Source organism: Symphalangus syndactylus, chromosome 19, assembly GCF_028878055.3.
Source record: "Symphalangus syndactylus isolate Jambi chromosome 19, NHGRI_mSymSyn1-v2.1_pri, whole genome shotgun sequence".
NCBI classification, from domain to species: domain Eukaryota; kingdom Metazoa; phylum Chordata; class Mammalia; order Primates; family Hylobatidae; genus Symphalangus; species Symphalangus syndactylus.
In genome coordinates, this window is record NC_072434.2 from 10,037,472 (window position 1) to 10,064,661 (window position 27,190).

At 50.3% G+C, this 27,190-nt stretch overlaps 1 protein-coding gene across 35 annotated transcripts in view; it reads right to left on the bottom strand.

Annotated features, from left to right (window-relative positions):
* Window positions 1–27,190, bottom strand: part of SSBP3 (single stranded DNA binding protein 3) — a 181,222-nt gene that overhangs the window by 129,795 nt on the left and 24,237 nt on the right. For 3 of the 35 annotated variants that reach the window (XM_055234817.2, XM_063613172.1, XM_063613169.1), the window contains exons 1-2: window positions 1,106–1,177; window positions 739–761 (exon numbers count right to left, since the gene is read on the bottom strand). The exons of 30 other annotated variants lie outside the window; for them this stretch is intronic. In XM_055234817.2, coding sequence (XP_055090792.2) covers window positions 739–761; window positions 1,106–1,118 — 36 coding nt within the window. In that variant the 5' untranslated portion in view covers window positions 1,119–1,177. Of the gene's footprint in view, window positions 1–738; window positions 762–1,105; window positions 1,189–27,190 lie in introns of those variants that run through there. 2 more of the 35 variants (XM_055234818.2, XM_063613178.1) reach the window with 2 other exon arrangements.

A 27,190-nucleotide genomic window follows, 5' to 3' on the forward strand; every position in this document is an offset into this window, starting at 1 on the left:
GCCTCCCAAATTTAAGGAGGCTTCTTGGAAAACTAAAGGAGTTATCTTAAAGTCCTCCTAAAAAGCCAGTCCCTCTTTATGTGAGGTGGTGTTTCAAGAAGGCGGCTATTGCATGCAAGAGGGCAAACCCCTGCGCACATCCCCCTATCCGTACCTCCCGCTTTCTGCGAGGGGACACGGTCCCACGTGAGGGCTCCTGGAACCCAGCTCCCTCTCCTCTGCCCACCCTGCCTGGCCAGACCCCATTAACGCAGTGCTCGTGCCATCAACACTGTTGTTTTGGAATGTGCCAGTAATTCTAGTGGCAGGAACAGCAAGCTTTAAGCTCAGCAGAGAAACCAGCTGGAGAGGCAGCCTCATGAAATAATGAAATGCCAAACCAACCCCTACATCTTCTCCAGTCTCTCAGGTCACCTACCAGATTAGAAGGCCTGTTGCTACGGCAACCATATCTTGCAAGTGCCGGCTGAACTTCCCCATAATTTTTAACCCTTTAACTGGCTCGGAGAGGGTAGCGTGCAGATGAGCCCAAATCCCGGGGAGCTGGCCTGCTCTGGCTGCGTTTTTACAAATTAAAGCAAGAAAAAGGAAAACCAGCGGCCAGGGGGAGGGGTGAAAGTCCACAGTTGAACAAACAGACACGGTGCAAAGGAAACGCCGCACACTTCCACCTTTCCTTCCCGCCAGCGCCCCACCAAACAACCTGATCCGCCACGGCGCAGCAAACTTTTCACGCACCTGGCAACTCCCAAGCGCAGGAGCTGCAAAGGAGACGGGAATAAACAATGGCAAAATGGAACTGTGCCTGCCCCTCCCGGCCAGGCCCCGTGCCCTTGTGCTGCACAACAGCGCGGGCCCTTCTGTGGGAAGCAGAAGGCGGCCGGGAGCTAGGCGGCGGGGACAGATGGCCACGCAGGCACTGGCACTTTCCAGTTGTCTGATGGGCGCCGTCTGCCAAACAAGCCCCCCACCGCCTCGCAGCCGCTCCCACCCCAAACACAGAGCTTGGGAGCTGCAAAGGGAGGTGCAAAGGGGGCCGACATCCAAAGGGGGGGCCAAGCACGGGTGCCCCGGGAGCCGCTTCTCCCTCCAGCATTCTACCCACATCTGCAAGTCATCGGGCGTCCATTCGCCTTCTCTCCATTTCAGGAAGTCTTCCTCCATCCGCCCCACCTGCTTTGTGCTCAGCAACCAGCGTTCAAGAGGTCTTCAAAGAATAAATGCAGGGACTTTCCCCAGCCTCTTGGTTTCGACAAGACAGACTTCATAAAATCACCCAGACGCAGAGAAAGGCCTGACACGGTCTCACCACTGGGGGTAGAGCCCCTCACCTCACTCCACATCTTCTGGGTGGAGGGAACGGGGCTCACAAGGGTAGCAGAGGCCTATCTGGTTTCCCCAGAGAATCAAGAAAAGGCCCCTAGGAAGGGAGGGAGGGAAGATAGGAAGAGAGGTCTGAGTCCCCAGTGAGAGGAGACAGAAGGCCAAAGGGGCTAGGAGGGGAAGGGAGAAAAGGAAAAAGGCAGTGCAAGTGAGGAAGGCAGCCAGGCAACCTGGGACGCTAATTAAAGGCTTTGCAGCAATCGTGAGTGCCTAACACAGTGGCCCAGGGTGAGCACTCAACAAATGAGGCCACTGTGCTACACACAGATCCACACCCGCACTCCTGACAAAAAGCTAGGGGCTCACTTACAAAGTCAAGCGGGCGGGAGAAGGAAGGAAGGTCAATGTGCGGGTGGGCAGTGCTTCAGTAAGTTTTTTGTGGGCTGGGGGTAGGGTGTGCCATAAGGGTGCTAGCACTATTTGTGAAGAAAAGAGAAAATTCAACCCTGCACATCCTTGCCACCTCATCCTCCTGCTCCCCAGCCAGCCCCACCATCTCCACCTCTCCCCCATCCAGAGGGGACCCATGGGGTGAAATCCAGTCCAGTGAATTAAAGTCCTAATGTCCTAAGCTGGGCATAGCAGTGCACACCTGTAGTCCCAGCTATTCAGGAGGCTGAGGCCAGAGGATCACTTGAGCCCAGGAGTTCCGTGCCAGCCTGGTTAACACAGCAAGACCTTTTCTCTTACAAAATAAATGAAGTCCTAATGTCTTCTTTGCCAAGTAATAAGACATACCACAAATGGCCTGGCACCCAGGAAGCAGGATGATTTTTGCTAGCATGTTCACCTGCCTCCCAGTCTTTCCACATGCAGAGCAGTCATCAGGTTCCAGAGGACCCCTCAAGGGTGGACTCTCCAAAGTAAAGGCAGATGGGCAACCAGCACTTCCACACCTACACTATAGCATGCAGGCATGAGGGTGCAGTGTTCTTACAGAAGGGTCTCCTTCCTTAATCCACTCGTGGGCAGGGCTGAGACAGCACCTCAATAGCCCTCTGCAGCATCTGGGACAGGACAGGAGCTCTGAGAACATTTTCGAGCTAAAAAGGAACGAGCTTTTTCCATTTTAACCCACCAGATGGGCAGGCTGCCACCAAGCTTATCTTCATTGGGCACTTAACTGCGTGCCAGGCGCTGCACATACAAAATGAAGACTAACATGCCTGCCTGACCTCAGGGAGCACCTCTTAACTGGCAACTCAGTGCCATACTCTGACAGGGCTCCATTTCTACCTTGTGTGCAACACACCCTCAGTATTTAGATAGGGTGGACTCTTGGGGGCTTATCAGGTGTTCCCCTGAGGCTGAGCCAGCCCACCCAGCTCAGGAGGCCAGGTGGGCAAGGGCAGAGTCTCAGGGCTTCTGTGCAAATCCCAGTGCCGGTTGACTGGATGACCAACTGGGAGCTTCGTGAGCAACTCCACAACTGCTAAACTACAGACCATTTCTCCGGGGCTGCAGCTCACACCTTGCTCCAGGGCTTCCAGCTGCTTGACAGGAGAAGGGGAGATGGCATAACCTCCGTCCCCTGGGCCTCAGTATCCCCTGCTGGTAAAGTGAGGAGGATGCCCAGTCTGACCTCTGAAGACATCCTAATGAACAACACTGGGAGGCCAGTAGCACCCTAGCTGGACGGGGCTGTGGGGACAATGGATGCAAGAGAGGACTGCAAGTGGGGAGGGCATCCCAGCAGTGTGTCCCCACCTATGCTCTCAGCGACACAGGGAAATTCCACCCACAGCTCTGAATAATCAAAGAAATAACATTTAGGTAAGGTTGGGGATTAAGCTAAACCTCACTTAAGAGGCAGGGATGTTGGCATTTGGGAGCAGGAAACAGGCCTGGGAACGCAGTTAATACCTACCACAGAGCAAAGCGGATCACCGCCAGCTCCTGACTCAAGAGCGTCTTCCACCCGCCACACTTCTCCCTCTGCCAACTCCAGGCGCCTCAAAGGGGCCAGGCCAAAAAGTGGGGGTTGGAGGTCAGTTGTGGAAGTCACATTATCAGAAGAACACTGGCAAACCAGAAGCCAGGGAGATGCCTTCCAAAACAGAACAGAGGCTATTTTAAACGTAAACCCACTGGTGGAGGTGGGGAGAGTTTTATGGGAAGAACAGAGACATATATGAGTTGCTATAATTACCCTCCCCTCAAAAAAAAAAAAAGCTGTCATAGGAAGAAGTCTTCCCAGTTGGTGATGGTAATACCTAGGACACAGATTATAGCTGTTCTGTCTAAAACAGAAATGGGCTACCCTGTCTGGTAGTGAGTTCCCCATCACTGAACGTAAAGCAGAGGCTGCAGAAGGAACCAGGCCAGGGAGACTCTCATAGTCAGAAGGGATTTTAGAGGTTATCGACTGACAAAATGCTAATGGGAAAATAATTCAAAGCCCTTCATGCTTTAAAACAGTCTTTCCTTAAAAAAAGCACCTAGGATTCCTACAGAGGACATGGAAAGGTTTTGCATGCCCTCACTGACCTACAGAGAGCTTTTTATAAACATAAGGTTTCTCCGGCATCCTTGGCCAGACTCCACCCACTCTTCTTCCCGGCTGTAGAGGTCACTGTGTTTTTGTGGCAAAAGGTGCAGGTGGTGACAGAAATGCTGGATAAGTAAGAAAAGCTGTTATGTAAAAACTCCAATGTTTAGGGCACTTCCGTGGAGCAAAGAATCAGAAAATACGTTTCGGAGAGCAGAAAAGGAGCAGGTCAGCATTCATCATTTCAGGAGGGTGTGCTGCCATCTTGGTACCCCACAGCAACATCACTGGCCTGACAGGCTGAGGATAAATGGGGACCGCCGTGATCAGTTGAAACTCACCTACCTTGAAGAAATGTTCACATCACAGGTTGATGGTCACTACGGAGTCAAACCATGACCTCCTACCACTACTGGGTGTGTGACTCAACCGCCAACACCTTCAGAGTTTTGTTCACTTGCAAAATTTTGGGACCTAGAACAGTACCTGACATATACCATGTGCTCAAACGAATACTTATAAAAAGAATACATATTAAAAACAAGCCAACCAAGTATCTTTTCTCTCGGTTTTGGAATCAATTACATAACTTCTTTTCCTCTGCTGATTCACCTATCTCCTTGAGTTCAACCCAAAAAAAAATTATACTAAAATTACTTTGCATTCCCTGAGTCCAGAGAGGGACAAAAGAGCTGTCTAGAAGCTTAGGGAGGAAGAGGAAAGTTAGAGCACAGAAATATGGAAACCTCCACTTGAGCTCCCTGAAGATCAGAATGTTTGTGTTTTGTTCATTGCTTTATCATGTGTTCTAATACTGGCACACGATAGGCACTCAACAAATACCTAAAAAGAATTAGCAAACAAATTCACTGTCCAATCTTGACAATCACTTCACTGTCTAGAACATCTTTTCTCAACTATAGAATAATCTGACTGGAAGGGGCTCAGGGGTCCCCAGACAGTTCTAATGTATCTGAAAGCCTGTGACCCAGGTAAACTGGCCTGGGAATGGCTTTGATCACAGAAAGCCTGCATGGGTCCCCCCATGTGTTTCCACCAAAGAAGAAACTAGGAGGCAGTGTGGTGCCATAAAAAAAAGAACCCAAATTTAAAGCCCAAAATGTTTAGGTAACAGCTCTGCTTAGGACACATGAACTTGGGGAAGTCACTGAACCTCCTCGAGCCTCAATTTCCTCACCTGCAAAATGGGGGACCATGCCCCAGGTCACAGCCTGGATTGTAAGATAATACATGTGGCCAAGCACAGTGGCTCACTCCTGTAATCCCAACATTTTGGGAGGCTGAGGCAGGAGGACCACTTGAGGCCAGGAGTTTGAGACCAGCCTGGACAACATCAAGACCTTGTCTCTATTAAAAAAAAAAAAAAATCTGCCAGATGTGGCAGGGGGTGCATGCCTGTAGTCCCAGCTACGTGGGAGGCTGAGGAGGGAGGACTGCTTGAGCCCAGAAGGTTGAGGCTGCAGTGAGCTATGATTGTACCACTGCATTCCAGCCTGGGAAACAAAATGAGACCCTGTCTCAAAAAAAAGAACTAACTAAGATAATGCATGTAAAAGCAGTTTGCATATGGAGTGAGCCTCCACAATCCCTCACTCACAGAGGGACCTACTTCATTTCCAGCTCTAAACCTTACAATTACTTCTACCCTAGAAGGGAGATGCTAATTCAGGACAAAGGATAATCAAGACCAGTTCACAAGATAACATTTTATGAAAATTCACATCCTGTAACCTGGCCTGTGCTAACTATAAAGAGGTGAATTTTCATAAAACCTAATTCATCTAGAGTTTTTTGCTCCCTTCTCAGGAAATTGAACAGATAGAGGTTTAAAGCAGAAATGGGGAAACATTTGGAAAACCGAACAACCCTAAAAAGAAAAGAGCCCTTCGGAAGCTGCAGATGAACCCCACATGCACGCCCGCTGAGTGTGGGGTAAGCAGAGAAACACTGCCCCCAATAGAGCGAGGCCCTCCCAGGCTAAACGGAATTCACAGAGCCTCTTGGATAACTCTGGTCCTGAGCAGGGGGCCTCAGAGAGGAGGTGCAGAACCTGTTCTCGCAGAGCGTGGGATATCCCCTCGCACTCCCCAAAGCCTGGCAGCGAGCTGAACAAGCAAAGCCACCATCAGTGGTGTCTATCAACAGAGCAACCCCAAGCAGCAGACAGACGTGACAACCAGATCAAGGCAAGTGGCCTTTCTGGCCATGCCAGATACACTCAGCCTCCCTACCACCACGATGATACTACTGGTCACTGTGGATTCTCATTTAATGGCACAAGCCCTAATTTTTAACTGTCCCTGACTGGGACGCATTGCCATCGTCCTTCCACCATGGGTTCAGTTCTCCCTTCCTTACTGAAAGAGAGTGCAACCACAGAAAGCTCTCCCAGAAAGACACTGGACGCATAATTTTAAAAGCTCAGGGACGAGAGGTGTTGAAGACCTGGCAAAGATTTCTTGGGTGGCTTAAAGCAAAATTCAGAATTTATATCTTTTCATTCCCAGCCTGCCATCTTAATTTTCTTCATGCCCATCTTTACCACCATGGTAAGGACAAGCGTAGGAGACCACGAATAAACACACCGACACAAACATCTCAGCAAGAAAGATCTCTCCCTTTTCTCACTATTCATTCATCTCCTCACGCTAGACCCAGAGCTCCCAAGAGCGAGCTGAGTGACCCTGCCAGCAGTGGACCATCCTGGCAGCAAGCAGCTGCTCAATTAAGAGCAAATCTCCACATGCCCAATATGTGGCATCAGCCAGCATCCTTTGAGACACAGCAGTCCCCAGGGTCTCTCTCTCTCCACAAACCATCCTCTCTTCCCCAAGAAAGGGCCTGGCAAAGAGTGGAGGGCCCCCAGGGGTTGCTTTGTGGAAAGACTGACTTAGTGAGCAAATGGGATCGGAGGTACCCAGGTCAAACCCTCTTTATGGCCACAGACAGTCTACTTGGTGAGTAAGGACCCAGAAGGCGGAAGCCTCTACCCAACCTGGGCTCCTCCGGGCAGCCCCTACATAGGTGCAAGATATTAGACCAGGAAGGAACACTCAGTGGTATATCCCCCACCCTGTAAGCTCCCGGCCTTGAAAGCATCAGAAAATAGCAGGCCCCCAAATCTAACCTTTTTCGTAGACCAGGCAGATGGTTTTATTCATGTAAGTTCTAGTTTACCTTCTTAAGCTGTCTAAACATTTGTCTGAGCATCTGAGCCACATGCTAGACTGCCCAGGGGATTTGTTCTGCTTTCAGTGGTGGGCTGTTGTTGTTGTTTTACCCCTCGTTTTCTCTCCCAGATAACAGCGAGGACGGGCATTTGTAAGAGCTGTGTGCTGCCCAGGAGTAGCAATCTGACTGGATGGAGGCCTGGGAGATGAACTGTCTCACGGGGGGGCGCAGGGCAGAGGGGTACTTAGTGGACACTGTTGTCTTACTAAGATTCCATATTTACACGGGGAGTCTTGGAAAGAGGGTGCAGTCCTCCCAGCCTCCACCAGTGTGGATAGAATGCTGTCTAGAGGTCATTCCTGGGATGAAAGGCACCAGACATTAGGAAGCCCACTCTAGCACAGCCCCTGAACAGCTGGATACTGTTTGCTGAGTCACATCTCAGTTTCCAAGGGAAAATGATAGACACTGCTCATCACAGCCATATGAACTTTTCAATCCAGAACTGCAAACCTCCTAACCGCACAGTGCCTTGTTTCAACAATCTGGGAAATGGGGACAAGGGTGCCCTCTCCCTACCAGCCATCTCAAAAGGGAAGACCCACACAGCTCTCAGCAATGGTGTGAATCATGAGTATTTCTTCACCTGCAGAAAAAGTACTTAGCACAATTCAAAAGGATTTAGCATAATTCAAAATTATGACAGGTGACTGTGCTACCAAATCAGCAATCTGATGCCACATCGGACAGTTACAAATTAGACAAGTAACCGAATTTACCCTTCATTTATACTCCATGGCCCTTACTCTCACACCAACCACAATCTTCTCTGGCCCTCAAAGAAACAGACTGAAAAATAAGTTATATGGGAGGGAGAACAACACTATTATCCCTGAAACCACCCTCTGCACCATCATTTTTTTAATGTAAAAATAAAAGGCCCCCAAAAACAAAAAAAAAAAAACAACAAATTTTAAAAAGCAACCAATGTTTGATTATTTTCTTTCCACCATAAAGGTGTACTGCAGAGGAAATGTATAGGGAAAGGTACATTGTTTTGTGGTAGAGACTTTCCTTAATCAGACTTAAAATAGGATTTACCAAATCTTACAACTCTTCAGGAACAGGGTGATTTGCATAGAGCTAGGCACACCTGGCTCCCTAGAGAGGCCTGGACAGGCCACCTCCCCAGCAACCAGAGGAGAAACAAAGGGGGCAGACCAGATTCATGGCAAGGCCAGGCCTCGGGAGGGTTCAGGTGTTGGTCCCTAATTCAAAGAACTTCTTCCTTTACACACTAGCCTGGTGTATGCGAAGACATCATGGCAGCCAAAGAGAACACTCTAGAGCTTAGGTTGGCAAACTAGTAAGGCCCAAGGGCCATATCTGGCCCACCACCTGTATTTGTAAATAAAGTTTTATTGGGACACAACCACACCCATTCATTTCTGTCCTGTCTATGGCTGATTTCTATGCTACAATGGCAGAGCTGAGTAGTTGCAAGAGAGACTGCACAACCCAGAAGGCCCAAAATATTTACTCTCTGGTCCTTTATAGAAAAAGTTGGCCAAACCCTACTCTAGTGTCAAGTACATTCCATCACAAAGGCTGCTGTAATAGACAGGTTCCAAAGAATAAGGACAGTTAGTTCAGCACCTCTACTTTATGTTTACTGAGACCCAGAGAAGGGGAGATGACCTGCCAGAGCCAGTCTGCTAGAAGGACTGAGGTCCCACCTGCCTCCCAAGCTAGCACTCTGTTTAACAAAGAGGAAGGGTGAGGCTTCTCAAAACAAAACACCAGCAGCAGGGGAAAATATAAATAGAATATCAAGTCCCACAAATAAACATTAATGCTTGGCTCAAGCTTAACATGAGAAATGTGAAAAATGGGGAGGGGAAGAAGAGCACATGGGATGGTCTAAGCAAACTAATATCCCAAGGGCGGCCTATCTTCAGCCCTTTCCAAATACCCATTCCACACACTCAAAAGCACGTGTGCTAATGATCAATTCTGCCCCTGACTATGGCCACTCCTCCTCTCAGCAATGATGGTGAACTTGGCAGTACCGAACCCAAACAGCCTTTCTCTCCCCGTTGCCTGCAATGTAAGCTTTTCTGCTTCTCACACAACTCTGCCCGTGAGAAGTCCAAATTAGCGGGGTTTGTGCTACACTTTAACATTTCAATAATTAAGACCTCTCCCAAAAGGAACGCCCAGCACTTCCCCCAAAACAGCTGTGGAAAATCAGGCTGAGAGAGAAATGCAGATGGAGAGGCCCCAGGCCTGCACAGAGGGGCAGGAGGGAGGGAAGAAGGGCTGAGAAGGAGGGTCAGCAACAAGACAAAGGCGCCAAAGAGCTTTCTTTGCACCCGCACCAGGAAAACACCAGACAACGTGAATGGTGCATGGAGATGAAGCAACATCCCAAAGTTAAAATTAATTAGCTGGCATATTGACAGAGGCTCCATTGTGCCGTGCGGTGAAGCAATCAAAGTGCGAGGGCATCACACACAATGTCGAAAGGCCCTTGGCAGCCACAGGTACAACAGGGTGAGGACGTGCTCTATCGTGTCACCAACCTGGTTCCCTGAAGAAAGGTGTGCGTGTGTGTGTGCGTGTTGGGAGGCTAGTGGTTAAGAAGTGTCAGTGTTAAGGCTTTCTTAATTTCAAAAATGCAGTAACCAAAACATTGATAGTAATACTCTACTATTTGGGAGCCTAAGTGAAAGGCAACAATTGGGGTGCAGTAAAGCACGAAGCTGCCTATGAGCTACTAAGTGGCCTGAGCAGGTTAGGAGCTGGCACGACATGAGGGAAGGCACACGCCCTCCCACTCAAGTCACAGAACTGGGTAGGCGTGGCCCAACCATCAGATATTGGTGATCCTAGGTACTCCCTTGTCTGCCGCAATCACCCAGCTCCATCATGAACGGCCACACCCCCTCACCTGGAAAGCCTGCCTTCTCCCTGGATCTGCCAACAGCTTCTGCACACCCTGCACCTTGCTCACACTGGTTCCTGTGCTTCTCTGGCCCAGTCTTTCCTTGAAATCTGGTGGGCTGCACAACCTGTTAAGAGCACTGACTCTAGAAGAACTAGTTTGCCTATGCTCAAATCCTGTCTCAGCCACTTACTAGCTGTATAAACTTGGGTAGGTTACTTAACCTCTCTCTGCCTAAGTTTACTCATCTGGGAAAGTAATCGCAGTTCTGACCTCACAGAGTTACTGATATGGGCTAAATTAGTTTACACAGACCACTTAGAACACTGCTTGGCACAAAGTCAGGGCTGAATTAGTATCATTAAGGTCCCCACCCCTCCTTGGAGGGTACTTTTTCCAGAAAGTCTTAATTCCCTCTGTGGGTTAACTGCTCCCCAGTGGAGCCTGGAGCTCGAACTGCTGCTAACACCCCTCTGATGGCATTTATAGCTTATCTTTACTCATGCCTATTTTCACCATTGTTGCCCACACGACTCTGAAGGCAGAGTACTAACTATACCCATTCCTGCAGCATGGAGGCGGAGTCCCCGGTCCCTTTCCTGAGTACCTGGTACAGTATATTTGCACCATATACTGGGCCATTACATAGTTACCTCTCAACAGTCCTAAGATAATCTAGGACTATCACCCCAAGTATACAGATGAGGAATGTGATGCTTGATCTCTCCAGGATAAGCAACTTACCCAAAGTTACAGACTAGTATGCTGCTATTAAATTCTGGTTTGCTGAAATTAAACTAGGGGCCTTCATTCAGAACTGAAATGGCTTTCGGGGCTGAATCAAGACAGATATCAATTCATGTGAACACACAGAAAAGGGTCTAGAAGGACATCCTCCAACTAGTTATACCTAGTACCAGGATGCAGAGGAGGACAGTGAAGGGCAGGGAGTTTTGCTTCACTTCTTATTTTATATACCTCTATATTTTCGCAATTTTTAACAAAAGAAGTACTTAGGTATTACTTGAATAATTAAAAATAAATAGCTTAGTATAAAGAATCATGTTAAACTTACCTCCTACAAAAGACTTTGAAACCATTCTGATTGAATTCTAGTAAAACTTTAGAAGCATTCAATTTTCCTGGACCGAAATCTTGGTAAGAAGTGGCTTTGGATTCAGACAAACCTGGCTTCCAGTCTTGTAGTTCCCCCCTCCCATTTACAACTGAGTGACACTGTTCATGGCACTAAGCCTCTCAGAGCCTCCGAATCCCTTGTGCTGGAAAGGGAACTGTGCTATTATTTACCCTGCGGGTTCTCATGGGGATCACCTGAAGTAGCATGCAAAGATCTGATACAGTGCCATGCATACCAGAGGCCAGAAGTAGGGCTGCCTCTTTCCTTTGCTGCTAGAGTCTGAGCTGGTTTTTAAGGGTTAATCCTAGTCTACATCCATAAGCCAGTTCTTCTCCAAAATGATCTACTTGGGCAAAAGACAGGTGCAGGGGAGAATGCCACCAATCACTCTTGCCCATAAACCCCCGCCCTGATACTCACCTTCTGAGAATACCAGCCGTCGTTTTGGAGTCAGGCGTGATCCAGGCAATAAAAGCAGAGACAGAAACCTTCTTGCAAACAAGGTCCCTGATGCCCCATTGTCTCTGTAGTCCAATCTGTGCCTCTCACGCAAGGTTTCAGGGACGTAAAAAGCATTCAGACAAATGGGTCTCCACTACTGAGCTCTTACACAGGGAAAAGCATCTGAATCCAAGTCAATTAATATGTATTAAGTCCCCACAGGGCCCGCTGCTCAAGCAGAGTGTCGGAAGAGTGAGTGGGGAAAGGACGAGGGGCAGAGTCCCAGCGCTCTGGTGCCAGACTAGCCAGATGAGGCAGCACGGCAAGCTACATTAGGTCCTTCTCTGATGTCCCAGAAACTGGTTACCTGGGCCAAAGGCTGCCTCTGCGGCGGGTCCCCACCTTTGCTAGGAGCAACACTAGGAAGTGAAACTCAAATCACTCTTAAGCAATGTGCTGGCAATTCTCAGGGACTTTTGTTTCTAAAGCGTGCTCTGTGTACCACTGGACCAACGACTTTACACGTAAGAATACCATCGTGTTTATGTGCACATTTAGCCATGAGGATGTTCATCACATTACTATTTACATTATGAGAAAGCTGAAAAGAATCTTAATGCAAAAGAATTCTTAACTGGAAAACTGGAAACAAGCAATAGTAAGGAACTGGTGAATTATGCCACATCCAAGAAGCATAACATGTACTCATTAAAAAAGATAGAAAACCTAGGCCGGGCACAGTGGCTCACACCTGTAATCCCAACACTTTGGGAGACCGAGGAGGGTGGAACACTTGACGTCAGGAGTTCGAGACCAGCCTGGCCAACATGGTGAAACCCTGTCTCTACTAAAAATACGAAAGTTAGCCGTGGTGGTGCGCACCTGTAATCCCAGCTACTCAGGAGGCCGAGGCAGGAGAATCACTTGAACCTGAGAGGCAGAGGCTGCAGTGAGCTGAGATCATGCCACTGCACTCCAGCGTGGGCAACAGAGCGGGACTCCATCTCAAAAAAAAAAAAAAAAAAGATAGAAAACCTTAATGATGGCCGGGCGCAGTGGCTCATGGCTGTAATACCAGCACTTTGGGAGGCCAAGGCAGGCGGATTACGAGGTCAGGAGACCGAGACCACGGTGAAACCCCATCTTTACTAAAAATACAAAAAATCAGCTGGGCATGGTGGCAGGCGCCTGTAGTCCCAGCTACTCGGGAGGCTGAGGCAGGAGAATGGCGTGAACCCGGGAGGCGGAGCTTGCAGTGAGCCGAGATCGCGCCACTGCACTCCAGCGGAGCGAGACTCCATCTCAAAAAAGACAAAAAAAAAAGAAGACCTTAATGACATGGAGGGACCCATGGGAGCCCTTCACCTAACATCAAAATAGGTGCTTAATGAAGAAAAACAGGGGCTCTCAAGGACAGAGATGCTATGCTGCAGCCAGGGAGAAGGGACTTGTTCGTGGATTGCCAACTGGACCCACAGTTCCCCACATTTAGGAAAAAAAAAAAAAAAACCAACTCACAACCCGTTACCCGCCTGAAGCATTTCTGAAACCATTTTAGGATTATTTAACCAGATAAGGTCTTGCAATAAACAGGTGTGAGAATTACTGTCTTTTTTTTTTTTTTTTTGAGACGGAGTCTCACTCTGTCGCCCAAGCCGGAGTGCAGTGGCGCGATCTCGGCTCACTGCAAGCTCCGCCTCCCGGGTTCACGCCATTCTCCTGCCTCAGCCTCTCCGAGTAGCCGGGACTACAGGCGCCCGCCAACACGCCCGGCTAATTTTTTGTATTTTTAGTAGAGACGGGGTTTCACCGTGGTCTCGATCTCCTGACCTCGTGATCCGCCCGCCTCGGCCTCCCAAAGTGCTGGGATTACAAGCGTGAGCCACTGCGCCCAGCCTGTCTTTTTTTAAATCCATCTACTCCACTTCTGAGATCTGCAATGCACCCTAGTACACTAGAAACTCTGAGAAGCCCTACACTAAAGAAGCTGCTTCACTCTTTCCATTCCCCACAAAGAGCTGGCTATAGACCCTTCATTGAAATGTGCCTGAACATCTCACTGAAGAGCTGGGAAAGCTGAGACGAAAAAGCACCCTGGATATGGCAGGCAGGCCTGGGGGCCCCCATGACTCTCACTTACTAGGGAATCTTCAGCCAAGTCATCTCTCTATTCTAGACACAACTTCTCCAACTGGGAGCTGACTAAATCAGAGGTACCTAGATCTGTGCTCTCTTCAAAGGTAAAACCTTTGGGGGCATGAGGGGAGGTGTAAAGGTGGGAAACCCAGTGGGCAGAATTCACAGCACCCCACACCCCTAAAAAACGAGTAGATGGCTCCATTTTTGTTTTATTATTTGCACCTCCATGTAAGACTTCATTTAAAGAAAAGCTCTTTCTGCTAAAATGAAAAAAAGTAAGTCAGAAACCACTGAAACCTATGTCCTGTGTGGTCCTTCCAAACTGTGACTGTTGATTTTCTTTAAATCTGCATTTCATGTGGGAAAAAGTCCTCTCGAGTGGGGGGCCCCAAGCCAGGCTCCCTGGGAAAGGCGAGGGTTTGAGATGAACTTATTCCCGCAGAGGCTCCACGGGACTGGGGGGATGGGGATGGGGCGGGGGGGCAAACTGGGAGGCCTGTCAATGCAGGAAGGCAGGGAGCTAGGGTGACCATTGCTGGGGGACATGAGAGGGACCACGCAGCTAGGTGGATGGATAAAAAGGCATCTTGAAAACCAAGGTCAAGAATATCCACGTGGAGGCTGACAGCAAGAAATCGGCTAACGTTTGAAGAGTTATGTGATCAAAAAAAAGAGAACCACTAGTTAGGTAACCGTGGCAGACGGTTTCTGTGTCTCCACGTGAAGGAAAGACTGGAGGTGAAGAAGTCCTGCAGTCGTCTGTTCTTGTGGTCTGGCTATACAAGGGCAGATGCAAAATTCAAGGTTCAACTTGAATGAGAACTTCAAACTCAACCTCCACCTCAAACCTGGTGTACGAAGACGCTCAGAACAGAATCAGATACTCAGACTCACCAACCTGTCTGAGAACGTGACCCTGTCCCTTTGGTTGAGATGGGATTCCCAAGATTAGTACCCTCAATGGTATCCTGGGCACAACACTGCTCCATTTTTTTTTACCCTGCTGCCTCTCTCGGGATCCCCATGTCCCATGAGGGTTTGTGTGGTATGAAAAACCATCCTTGGAATATCCCAAGAGAAATCAAAATATGGAGTGGAACTCAAGATGCCTGGAAGAGAAGTTTTCCTCCTCTAAGCTTCCTTCAACTGGGAGGGTTCCATCATGTCTCCACAATTAGCTTGTCCCACCCTCCGTCCTCTTCAGGGTCACCACCTGGCACTCCAATGAAAGCAAACCTTCTTTAGTCAATCACCATGCACCTCCCTAAGATCCTCCAGGGCCTTCCCGGAAGCTGGTAGCTGGCTGTCAAGCAGGTACAGGGCTTCCAAATGGAATTCATTTACCGTCTGCATCCAACTTTCACTTATCGGGAAATCCAAACAACCAGGAAACAACATCACTGGCCAACTTCCAGCCTGGTCTGTGACTCCGATGACAACAAACTCATCCTCATGACGATGCTGTTCGATTGATAATGGCTGACTAGAAGGCTATGTTCTGAAAATAATTCTGAACCCGGGTTGGCAGAAAAAGAGTTACTGTGATCAACTTGCAATGTCTGACACGAGCAAGGGAGGAATGCCGGAGTATGTGCCAAGCATTTACCATCTGTCCTGTGCACCATCACTAGCCTTCAGATTGGATTTTTACTCTTGGCTTCATCATATACTGGACACGTGACCTTAGAAAGTCACTAAAGCCACCTGCCTTTTTATTAACAAAACGGGGTAATAAGGCTTGTCTTGTCACTGCCCCAGGACTGCTAGAGGGTGCCAATGAGCTCACATACAGGAGATTGTTCTACAAAGTGTCCAGTGCAGGGGATTATTATATGTAAGGGATTACAGTTCTTCTCCACAAGAGTGGCCCTCAGGCACTACACGTTCCTGAAGAGGCTTCCAAATCAACAAAGGATGAGCGTGCGTGTGGTGGCTGTGAGTGGTGGCAGCCCTCAGCGTGGCTCAGCTCAGTTTTAGACTTGGGAACGGTTCCGCCGTCATACAAGATCAAGGGATCCCAGTGTCTTTGGTGTTCTTCCTGATGTTCTTAGCACTGTGCGGTAAGCACACACGGTCCTGAGACCCAAATGCTGTAATGCCCCAGGGCTCAGTGATGGAAAAGACAGGGCCAACCCCCTCTCCAGTGGCGGCTGGATGGGAGAGGAGCAACAAGACTGCTGCCAGAAGACCACCCAAGGGGGGGTATGCTGAAGAGCCACGAGAAGGGTCTCCAAGCACCCCAAAGCTACAGACACTTGTTCCACTGCATTATTTTCATAGCCATATCAGGTCGCCCTGCGGGCAAACACTGTATTCTCAGATAGGAGCTGCATGTTCTCACAAGACTGAGCTGCTCAGAGTCAAGATTAGGTTTAGAGCACATGAACTCCAGCACCGAGGAACACTCCATTGTGGACTCAGTAGAGACACTACCATGAGCTGAAGCGCCCAAGTGGAAGAAAGCGTGTGTGGATGCCACGTGTGCGTGAACATGTCACACCTTACATGATGACTTGCTTCAGAAGGCTGGCTCTGGGGAAGGCTTGGGTGATTTTAAGCCTTGTTTGCCAACACATAGGGAGAGCCTGCTGGGGCTTTCCTATGCTGTGTGACACGGGCGCAAGAATGGGAGAGAGACACACCCAATTTGGTGTTTCAGTGTGTCTGCGATGATGGTGCCGCCTCTGGACGCACTCTCCACCCCCAAGCTACCGCCTCTTCTAAAGTAAGGCTAAAATCACCCACAGGACTGATGAGAGGACCATCAGTAACAATCACCAATATCGAGAGAGAAGGCACAATAATAAAAATGACAACTGCGTATAGGGGCTGTGCATGTGCCGGTGCTGCACTGGGCACTGTGCCCACATGTTATCTAATCCTGCCAAAGCTGACAGGCTCCTGGCCTCAAAAACGAAGACAGTCGGGCAGGAGTGGGGGAGTGGCCGCCTTAAGATCAAACATCTTTCTACTCTGCAACCACCACCTGGTAAAGGAACCAAGGGAAGGGCCTCCCACAACATGAGCACATCTCATCCAGCCAACTCCACCTGAGAACCTCATCCTTTCACGGATATGGGTTATACTCACTTTACAGATAAGGAAACTGAGTTGGAGGGGACTCACTAACTCTCCCAAACCACTAGTTAATGAGTATCTCCAACAACCAGACCTGGGTTCCTGTCAGGCTAGGCATGTGCCTAGTCTCCCGAGCCTGACTCTAAGGGTTTCCAGACTGAGTCCCACATGCTGTGTAAGCCCTGACAAATTATTTCCCTTCTCTGTGGCTCAGTCCTCCAACTGCAAAATGGGGTAATACCTGCCTTGCAGGGTTGGTTTGGAGGATTAAACTACTTCACGTTGCAAAGCGCTGAGAACAGGGGCTGGCACAGACTGAGAGCCCAATAAATGTCAGGCACTATCAGCGTTCACTGGCCAAAATCCTCCAACACAAAGATCTGCACCTGACCTGCCTGGGATGCCCCTTCCCCTCCACTTTCTTTCTCACTCCTTCTTTGAGGCCCAGCAGCAACACCCCCTCCAGGAAGCCTTCCCAGCCCCTAAAGCAGCCAGCGCCTCCCCTCTCTGGGCTCCCTTTAAACTCTGCCTGTGTTCCCCATGGGCACCGATCACCACCTGCCTTGTCAATTAGTCTGTCTGCTGTTCCAGACAACAATCAACACAATCCTGGCTCAAGTCTGCATCCCCCAGTGCCACACCTGTGGCAGGATCTAGGCTACACTCAATAAATGGTGACCATGTGACTGGAAACCCACCCACTGCAGGCTTCCGACGCTCTTCCACCCACAATCCTTTCCTGAGGGCTCAGGAGCATCAGGCATGGGGCTGAGCCCTGCACACCTGTACTGCTAGTGTATACCTGTACCCTGTCCCCTTTTATGAATGGATAAACTGAGGCCCCAGGGGCCAGGCAATTAACCCAGGGCCATACAGCTGGAGAACGGCAGGGCCAGGACAAGGGCAAAGCCTCCCTGACTCCAGCAGATCCTATGCCTAGTCCTCCTCTTTTTCTACATTCTTCTTCCTTTTCTGTTCTTTCGTTGGGAGGCAGGGGGAGATGTTTCTGTAAAACATGCAATGTCTCTAGAATTTCCCCATGGCTGGGAATGATGAAGAGCAAACCAACGGGCTATGCACGCGTGACTCTGTGTGCCTGGGCCCTCTTCCTGGTGTCACCCGCATAACCTCCTGGCACAGACACTCAGCTGCCACCTGACAGCATTGCTTCACCTTCTTCCCTCTTCCCCTCCAGGGCCCCTAGAACCAACAGGGGAAGTTGGTTGCTAATGGCAACAGCCTTGGGAGCAAGGTGAGACCTACCAGCCCACCACTGAGGGCTGAAGGGAAATTTTCAACAGCCTCTGGGGCCCCTTTCTGTCAATCAAGTGGCCTCTTCCCTGTCTGGGACTCGGTTTCCTCTTCTATAAAAAGCGAGTGCCGCCCTTCATGATTCTAGTTACAGAGTTGAGAAGGGTTACAGGAATCCAGCCAATCTGGGCCTCTGGGGCTGCCCTGGATGGATTTAGAAGGGTCAGCAAAGAGTTGTTTTGAAAAAAACCGCAACAGGCTGGGCGCAGTGGCTCACATCTGTAACCCCAGCACCTTGGGATGCTGAGGCGGGCGGACTGCTTGAGACCAGGAGTTCAAGACCAGACTAGACAACATGGTGAAACCCCATCTCTATAAAAAATACAAAAATCAGCCACGTGTGGCAGCGCATGCCTGTAGTCCCAGCTACTTGGGAGGCTGATGGGGGAGGATCGCTTGAGCCCCGGAGGTGGAAGCCGCAGGGAGCCGAGATTGCACCACTGCACTCCAGCCTGGGTGACAGAGTAAGACCCTGTCTCAAGAAAAAAAAAAAAAAAAAAAACAGGAATGCCTCTCGGCATACCAGCTCAGCAGAATTGCCCCCAACTCCCTACTCACACCCAGGGGCTGCTTGAGGAAAGTGTCTGAGCTGAGTGCCCTGGGCTGACCGTGGGAGACGTGAGTTGTGTCCCATGGTGTGTGCGTCTGGACCACCGGAGCTGTGGTCAGTGTGAAGTTCATCCCATTATCCCCACTAGACTCTCTCCTGCTGGACAGGAAAGGCAGGTTATTACAGAGGCTTCTCCAGAGCCGGGCACAGGGACATCATGGGAAGAGGTGAGTAAAGGGCTCAAAGAGCCCAAGGACACTGGCTGGAGGCCTGTCTCTGAGAATGGCAAAGCAGCCTAGGGCAGCTTTCTTAGGAGAAGTTAGGGCTTACACAGAGCCTTGGAAGGCAGGCTGGGCAGGTAAGACGCAGGTGCGCGAGAATGTGTGTGGAGGCAGGTGGCCGGCAGCCCATGGTGTGTCAGGAACCCAGAGACTGGGTAGCGGGAGGCCTGCAGCCCCGGTTCCTGCCGCAACTCACAAGGAGCACAGGCTCCGGGAAGATGGCTCTGAGCAAACATCCCAGGTCATCCCACGCCACCTTTGTCATTAATCTCTTCAGCAAGCCCCAAAAGGGCATCACAGTTTCTTGAGGCCCTGCTGGCCCTGCTCCTTCCCATCTAAAAGTTCTTGACCTGTCCAAGCCTTTCCAAGACAACTGATACCAAACACCTCACATTCTCTAGGATGAAATCTGTTCACAAACCACCCTCAACTATCCTATAATGGATGCTTACATTATCCCCATTTCACAGAAGCCGAGGTGAAGAAGCAAGGCAATCAGTGAAGCCTGTTCGGGGGGAACAAGCTTTCCCCATCCCTTTCTCCCTCCATCCCCCACCCCACCTGGCAGGGGACAGAATGCAAAGCAAATCCATGCTAACCACACACAGCCCTGACCCCCAAGAACCCAGACAGAGTGTAAAACGCAGACCCCACCTAATCCAACGTGAGCTATCAGGGGACTAACTGACTTGCAGAGCGTGAACTTGCTTAAAAACATTCTTTAGTCTTCATTTCATGAAAAGGTCATACAGCCGAAGCACAAGCACCACTCAGGTGGGTAGCAGGCCAGGGGCCAGAGATGGGGAGGGGACAAGATGCACAACACCCCACCCCATCACTGTGGGAGTCTTGGCTCCCAACCTGTAACCTTATCCTGGGGCAAACCAAAAAAGGCAGCAGAGGAGGCTGGGCCAGGATATGCCCCTGGCCCTGCACATGCTACCCATCTTCTCCACTAGCTGTCCACAGGGCCTGCTTCTGTCTCTGTGTCCCCAGGTGTCGGGCAGGACCCTGTGGTCAGAGCCTGGAGGGCTCGGCAGCACAATAGCAATCATCAGACAGCCTGACAGTGCTGAAAAGTCACCACCATGGGACTGACAGGGAAACTAAGGATCAGATAGAAAAGCCCACACGTGGATGACAAACCACCTAGGGGAATTTATTCATTCCTACCTGGGGGGTAACACTGCATGCATGCATTCATTTTATTTATTTAGCAAAGATGTGTAGTGGGCCAGCCAGACTGGGGTCTGCCAGGGGGTTCTGCTCTGAGCTCTTCCCCACAGGCCAGTCCACAGGCACCTCGACCTCATCCCCATTCTGAGGCCTGCTTGAAGCTGCTACAGTACACTCCTGCTGCCAGCCACTTTCACACCAGCAGCTGACTGTGACTCCAGTGCTTCTTCGAGAGTGTCAAGTTGTGGGCCCAGGAGACAGGATCCAGAAAAACCATTCATGAGAGGCGCCCCCAGCCAGTCCCCCTCCAGAAGCCTCCAGTCGCCTGGTGGAAAGGACGGTGAGGGGTGAGCACCTCAGAGCTCACACAGAAGCCATCTGTGCAAAGTAAGAGCCTTTAAAGGGTGACCCACAGCCAGAGCCTTCCTCTGGACTTTATCTTGACGCTACAGGCGGCTGCGGTGGCCCTGCCTGCCACAGGGCCCTGGCGATGGCAAACCCTGCCTGCAGGGAAGCAAAGGCAAGGCCAACCCAGTGCCATCCGCTGCCCAGGGGGGCCACAAGGTGGTGCTGACCAGGCTCCAGGAGGAAAGGGAGGGGAAGGAGGAGAGCAGGGAAGAGGAAGGAGAGGGGTAAGTAGGAGAGGAAGAGAGATACAGGGCAGGGAGGGAGGGGGAGGAAAGAGCCTTTGTGCTGGCTTCCCCCACTCCACAGTACCCAGGAGCAACGATCAGCTATGCAAACAGGGACCCCTCCCCCAAGCCCAGCCATCCACTCCTGGACCCCCTCCTCCTCCCTTAGTGTCTGGTCTCCCCTCCACCCCGCTCACTCGCATCCTTGCATGCGTGGGGCAGTGTGTGTGTGTGTGTCTCACACACCTCTAAGAGGTATAATGGCCCTGAGGCCTTGCCCGTTCAGAAAAAAACCTGCCCCACCCTTACTCCTTTCCTCAAGTTCTTTAGTCCACACAATTCCACGTTTAGGCATGTTACCACTGCCAACACTGCCAGCCTCTAAACCCACCACCCATTTCTTGCTTTGGCCCCCAGCAACGGTGAGTCAAGGAATGGCGCTCCCAACCTGATGACGCGGCCCTTACAACTCCACCAAGTAACAAGACACGCTGCCTGCTCTGACTTCATTTTGCTAATTCTCTCAATGAAATGCAATAATGTGAAGGAAAAACTCGTCTTTGGGGCAGGGCCTTCAACATATGGTCAGCCTGGACTCCTTCAAACCACACAGATTAAAATCGCAGCCAGGTGACAACTTCTAGGAGGGGGGCTTTCCCCCTCCTTTTCTTCTTCATGAGATAGACTTTTGATTGTTTCAGTTTCAAATTACATCAAACATCTAAATTGGGAATCCCAGCTCCTCCACCACCAGTGCATCAAAGGTAGATATTCAAAGCAGTACTTATTTACAAACGGCGATGCAAATCTGTCCCAACAACCTGGGCACCCTTGACAGACACTTCTGCCACTGACCATCCCAGGAGTTTCCGTCCCAACTGAGGCCTAGGGGTGTGACTACCATCTGTCACCCTGTGACCAACAAGTCATGACCATGACACTGATGACTCACAAAGAGCCTGGTCCCTCTGTTACAAGTCCAGGTAAGTTTTTGCCAGCTTTGAAATAAAAAGCATTAAATGACAAAGCTTTTCTATAGAATGAGAGAGAGGTAAGGACCTCTCTCACCTGCAGCACACAGTCCTCAGTCAAGGGCATTTAAAACATTCCACTCGGGAAATGCCAGAGGGCTGGCAAAGACACTACCGTTAAAAGGCGAGCAATCAATAAATGGGGTGGGGGAGCCACAGGCCTCATCGCCATTACTGAAAGCATACCCCCTTTCCCCTGGAATGGTTTCCCCACTCCAAAACCCAAAACTGAAACCCACGGTGCTCCTTGCTTTCCCGACAAGGTCTGCCTCCAGGCCCTGCCTGATAAGCCCTCAAGGTTACACTGTAAACCCAAAGGGCAGGAGTGCTCCAACAGCCCAACCTCCGTGTGCTGAGTGCTTACTGTATACAGGCCACTGGGCACACACTGAATCCTGAGAAGTGAGCTCTAGGCACTGTTGTCTGCTTCTTCTAGATGAGGATACTAAGGTTGCAGAAAAGAGCAGGGTGACACAGGTGGCTTGAGGTGGGATGCCAGCACCCAGGCTCTTAACACGCAGGAAGGGTGGTGCCCCCCTACCCCCGCCCCAGCATCAGAGCAGGGATCTCAGATCTGCTGGAGCATTTCCAGCGACAGACACCTATGAGACACATTTTTACAAAGCCACTGTTTTAATGTTCTAATGGATTCCTGTGGCTTGGGACAAAATTCCCAGAGGAAGCATCATACACAAAGCTGAAAAATAATATATGTCAAACAACTTGGAGTGTTGGTGATACGTCCTAGAAAGGTGGGTTAGAAAACAAAAACTGGCTTTGATGACAGCATTTAAGACACTGATAACAAAAACGCATATGAAGACCTAGAATAAAATATTTCATGTAAATTGAGGGTGGAACATAGTATCTCTAAATTCACATGTTATCTTCTATATTATTTTAAACACGTATGGTTAAATAAATTAGATATTTTAAGTAAGGAAAAATACCTCCAGCAACAATAAAGCCGCGCCGATTCACCACAATTCTGCTCGGCCTCAACACAGCACAAATCCACACCAAGTCTACGGAACCTCTACAGGCCCCAGTCCCCTGCACTCTCCTGACGTGCAGGCCACACAACCCCAAAAAGCAGATGCCCTCGGACCTCTGGCCATCAGCTTAGAAACAAGCCACCAGAGTTCCCATTTTTATAACAAATGAACTGAATCCAGCCCAACTTTCCCATATTCTCATCAACTTTCTTTCATGGATAGATTTTCCTCGACTTACAGTTTTTCCTTCTGATTTGTGTTTAACCCCCTAGTTATGGCTAATCCTTGCTTAAAGAGGATTAAGACAATCGCGTAGCAAACATGGGTGCTTCGCTACCCAGAAGTGTGGGTGGGGCTCTGTTACAGTTTGCGCGTCCATATTTCTGGGCCACTGCACAAAGAACCCCAAACCACTCAGAGCAGGACAAAGAGGGGCTGTGGTGGAGAACCCAGGGCCCTTTACCAGGGAAAGGGGTGTAAGGCCAGGTCTCCTGACCTCAGCTACAGCCCCCAATCCCTCTGGCTGGGGCAGCAACACCCCCTCCAAAGCTGCTCCCTCGGAAGGGACTGCCAACAGTCAACGCCAAACTTCAAAATTAACTGCCACCATCGGGGGCTGGGACGGCGGTTTGGTTCCTTTTAGTCCAAGGCGCTGACAGCCAGGCCTGCCCTACTAGCTCCTTCTGTTGTTTTGAGGGGAGTGAGGCCTGGGGCTGAGTTAAGTTTCACTGGTGAGTGGCCGGCGGGCACAAAGGAAGGAACTGCTGGGGGAGGGGAGGCCGCAGAGCTGGAGGGCTGGGACAAAGGGGAGAAGAGACAAAGGGACAGGAAAAGAGAGCCGCTTTCTCCTCCTCCGAGGAAGGAACTCCCCATTTAGTCGAATATTTCACTCACACATCTCTGGGCAAGAAATGCCTCACTGAACATTTTCCCAGGTGGCTTCAGGTATCTCCCACACCCTCCCCACCCAGGCCAGACACAAGACGCTGGCTCTCCTGGCCCCGCCGCCTGGCCAGGTCCCCGCCCCGACCCACTTGTGCATAGTCAGCCAGGCTGCTTTTGATGGCTGTCTCCCTCCAGCCCCGATCTACCACCCTGAAGAGAGACAAAGAATTATTTATTTGGAGAAAAGAAAAACCCTCAAAGTGTCAGCTAGTGACAGACATGACACTTGCTACGCAGGAGCGAGATGCGGGTTTTCTCGTCTGCAGGAGGGCCTTCGCCGGCAACACACCTCGGCCACCCTGGGTGCCCTCAGATGCTCTCTGAAGCCCTACCTGTGTGGTCTTTTTCTGTTTTTCTCTTTCCTTAAAACCACTGCATTACCACACCTGGAGGTTGTGAGAATTAACCTGTATTGAAGGTGAGTGCCCAGCACCAGGAGGGGGACATCTGCAATAAACATGGCAAAATCTGAAAAGCAGGTGAGGTCGACCAGGCTCCCAGGCTGAGACAATGGAACCCTCAGGGCTGTCTTCACTGAGACACTTGATTTGTTTTGATTTTGGTTGGAATTTGATTTGAGGGAGACACGATCCCACCACATTTTACATGAACAAAGCAAATCTGACATCCACGCCCAGGACCAAGCCAAGAAAGAGGCAGTACAATGGTGCAGCCAGGAGGCTAGCTGGCTGTCACCATCGGCAGGGACAGTAGGAGAAAGCCAAGAGCCACAGTGACCCTTCCACAGACCACAGTCCTCCCTACTGCCACCCACTCCTTGCCCGAGCCAAAGTTCTGCTTTCTCTGGACATCACTCCATTCGCCCAAATACCTAAGCCCCTACCATGTGCCAGGCAAAGCACAAGGCAGTATCGTCCCTGCCCTTCCTGCAAGAACATGGTGCATCAAGTCCTTCTCACCCACTGTCCTAAAACACGAGGCTTTCACTCTGTGCCTCGCATTGGGAGCGCACTCATTTTTTGGGGCCAGGAAAGGGGCACTCCTGGTCTCACAGTGGGGACAATGGGGCTGGAGGAGGCCTCTGTTAGCAGAAAGAGCCTGTACCCCCAGGGGTGAGAGGGCTCTCTGGTCAGAGAGGAAAATGGAATGTGGCCAATCTCGCCAGGGAAAGGCTGCTCCAGGCTCCTCCCTCTCCTAGGGTCTGGGCTGGGCGCCCAAGTTGGTGGCAGCCTCAGCTCCCACACCAGGTCACGGGCAGACCCTCCCCACAGAGCAGCGGAAGCCACTGTTCCAGGAGGAGTGACTCGCTCTGTGGTCTGGACAGGCTAAGTCACACCCCCCACTCCTCCTTTTTCCTTCCCCTCCCCATGGTTCCTCCTCACCCCCATGCCCAAATGCTTGAGTCTTGATTACACCCTGGACAGAACCCCAGCACCTGGCCTGCCAAATAATTAGACCAGAAGCAGGCCACAATCGGCTTTGGATCAGAACCAGTGTCTCTGCTGCGTGCAGTGACAGCTTCTGTCCTCGTGGAAAGAACGCCGTGCCGACACATGCTCCTAGTTAAAAACATTTTCAAAAAGAAAACGGGAGGGGGAAAGAAGCCATCTGCACCTCAAGTCTGCAGGGCCAGCTCTGGCTTCCTGAGAGGCTACGGCCCATCGTGGTCCCAGCCCAGGACCCCGGCTCTCACCTAGGGAGGGGTATTCCAGACAAACTCGCTGACTCACCGGAAAAGGTGGCCTTGTGGCTGACACCTGTGCCTCAGAGGTGACCACAGCCTGTTGGTAAAGCCTAGAAAAATTAAGTCAAGTCTGACAGAGTGTGGGCCCCTGAAAGTTTCCTTAAAGCCAGTATATTAGGCAGGGCATGATGGCTCACACCCGTAATCCTAGCACTTTGGGAGGCCAAAGCAGGACAACTGCTTAAGGCCAAGGAGTTTGAGACCAGCCGGGCAAACACAGCACGACCCCCTCTACAAAAAAAAAAAATCTGACAATTAGCTGGGCATGGTGGTACATGCCTGTAATTCCAGCTACTCAGAGGCTGAAGCAGGAGGAGTTTGAGGCTGCACTCCAGCCTGGGTGACAAGGTAAGACTCCAATACTTTTAAAACAGAGAGAGAGGCTGGAAGTGGTGACTCACGCCTGTAATCCCAGCACTCTGGGAGGCCAAGGCGGGTGGATCATGAGGTCAAGTGAGCAAGACCATCCTGGCCAACATGGTGAAATTCCGTCTCTACTAAAAATACAAAAATTAGCTGGGTGTGGTGGCGTGCGCCTGCAGTCCCAGCTACTCAGGAGGCTGAGGCAAGAGAATCACTTAAACTCGGGAGGCAGAGGTTGCAGTGAGCTGATATCGCGCCACTGTACTCCAGCCTGGGTGACAGAGCGATACACCGTCTCAAAAAAAAGAGAGAGAGAGAGAGAGTCAGTATAGTCTTCATTCTTTTAGTTTATGTCCTTGTAGATTTGTGTTTCCAATAACCAATTTTTAACACATTTTTGCTAGAATAATAGCCTTATAAGGACATTTTTGTTTCAGCTACATCTCCAGTTTGTGCTCTCACCAAGGTGATCACCACTTTCTCCAAACTCTCACCCCCACCTGGGTGGGGCACCTCACTGAGGCCCTCAAATGATTTGGCTCAACCAAGTCCGCACCCACCCACGCTAGCACCACAAAGGTATCCTTTACCACCACTGTACAGAGGAGGAAGCAAAACTCAGTGAGTCCAAGCAACAAGTCCAAAAATAACGGAGCTGGCCAGCACAGTGAGACAGGGTGCCGACGCAAGCCAGGGAAGGGTGACCCCAGTCTCATGAGGGGACGCTGGGAAGCATTCCTGTACCTTCCTAGGGGACAAGTCAGCTGGAACCAACAGGATATATCTTATATTTAAAGATGCGCAGTTAGGCTGGGCATGGTGGCTCACGCCTGCAATCCCAGCACTTTGGGAGGCCGAGGTGGGTGGATCATCTTAAGTCAGGAGTTTGAGATCAGCCTGGCCAACATGGTGAAACCCCATCGCTACTAAAAATACAAAAATTAGCTGCGCATGGTGGCAGGCACCTGTAATCCCAGCTTCTCTGGAGGCTGAAGAAGGAAAATTGCTTGAACCCAGGAGGCAGAGGCTGCAGTGAGCCAAGACTGTGCCGCTGCACTCCAGCCTGGGCAACACAGCGAGACTCTGTCTTGAAAAATAAATAAGTAAAAAATACAGATGTGCAGTAAGCATTTTATTTTTATTTCTTATTTTTTACAGACAGGGTCTCACTATGTTGCCCAGGCTGGTCTTGAACTCCTAGGCTCAAGCGATCCTCCCACCTTGGCCTCCCAAAGTGCTAGGATTACAGATGTGACCCACTGCACCCAGCCAGTTAGCATTTTAAAAACACATAAACCCCACATAAAGGGGAGGAAAATAGTCTATGAGCTCTGTGAGGGCAAAAGATTTGCTGGTGTCTTTGCTTTCCTAGCCAAATGGCAGAGGCATCAAATATTT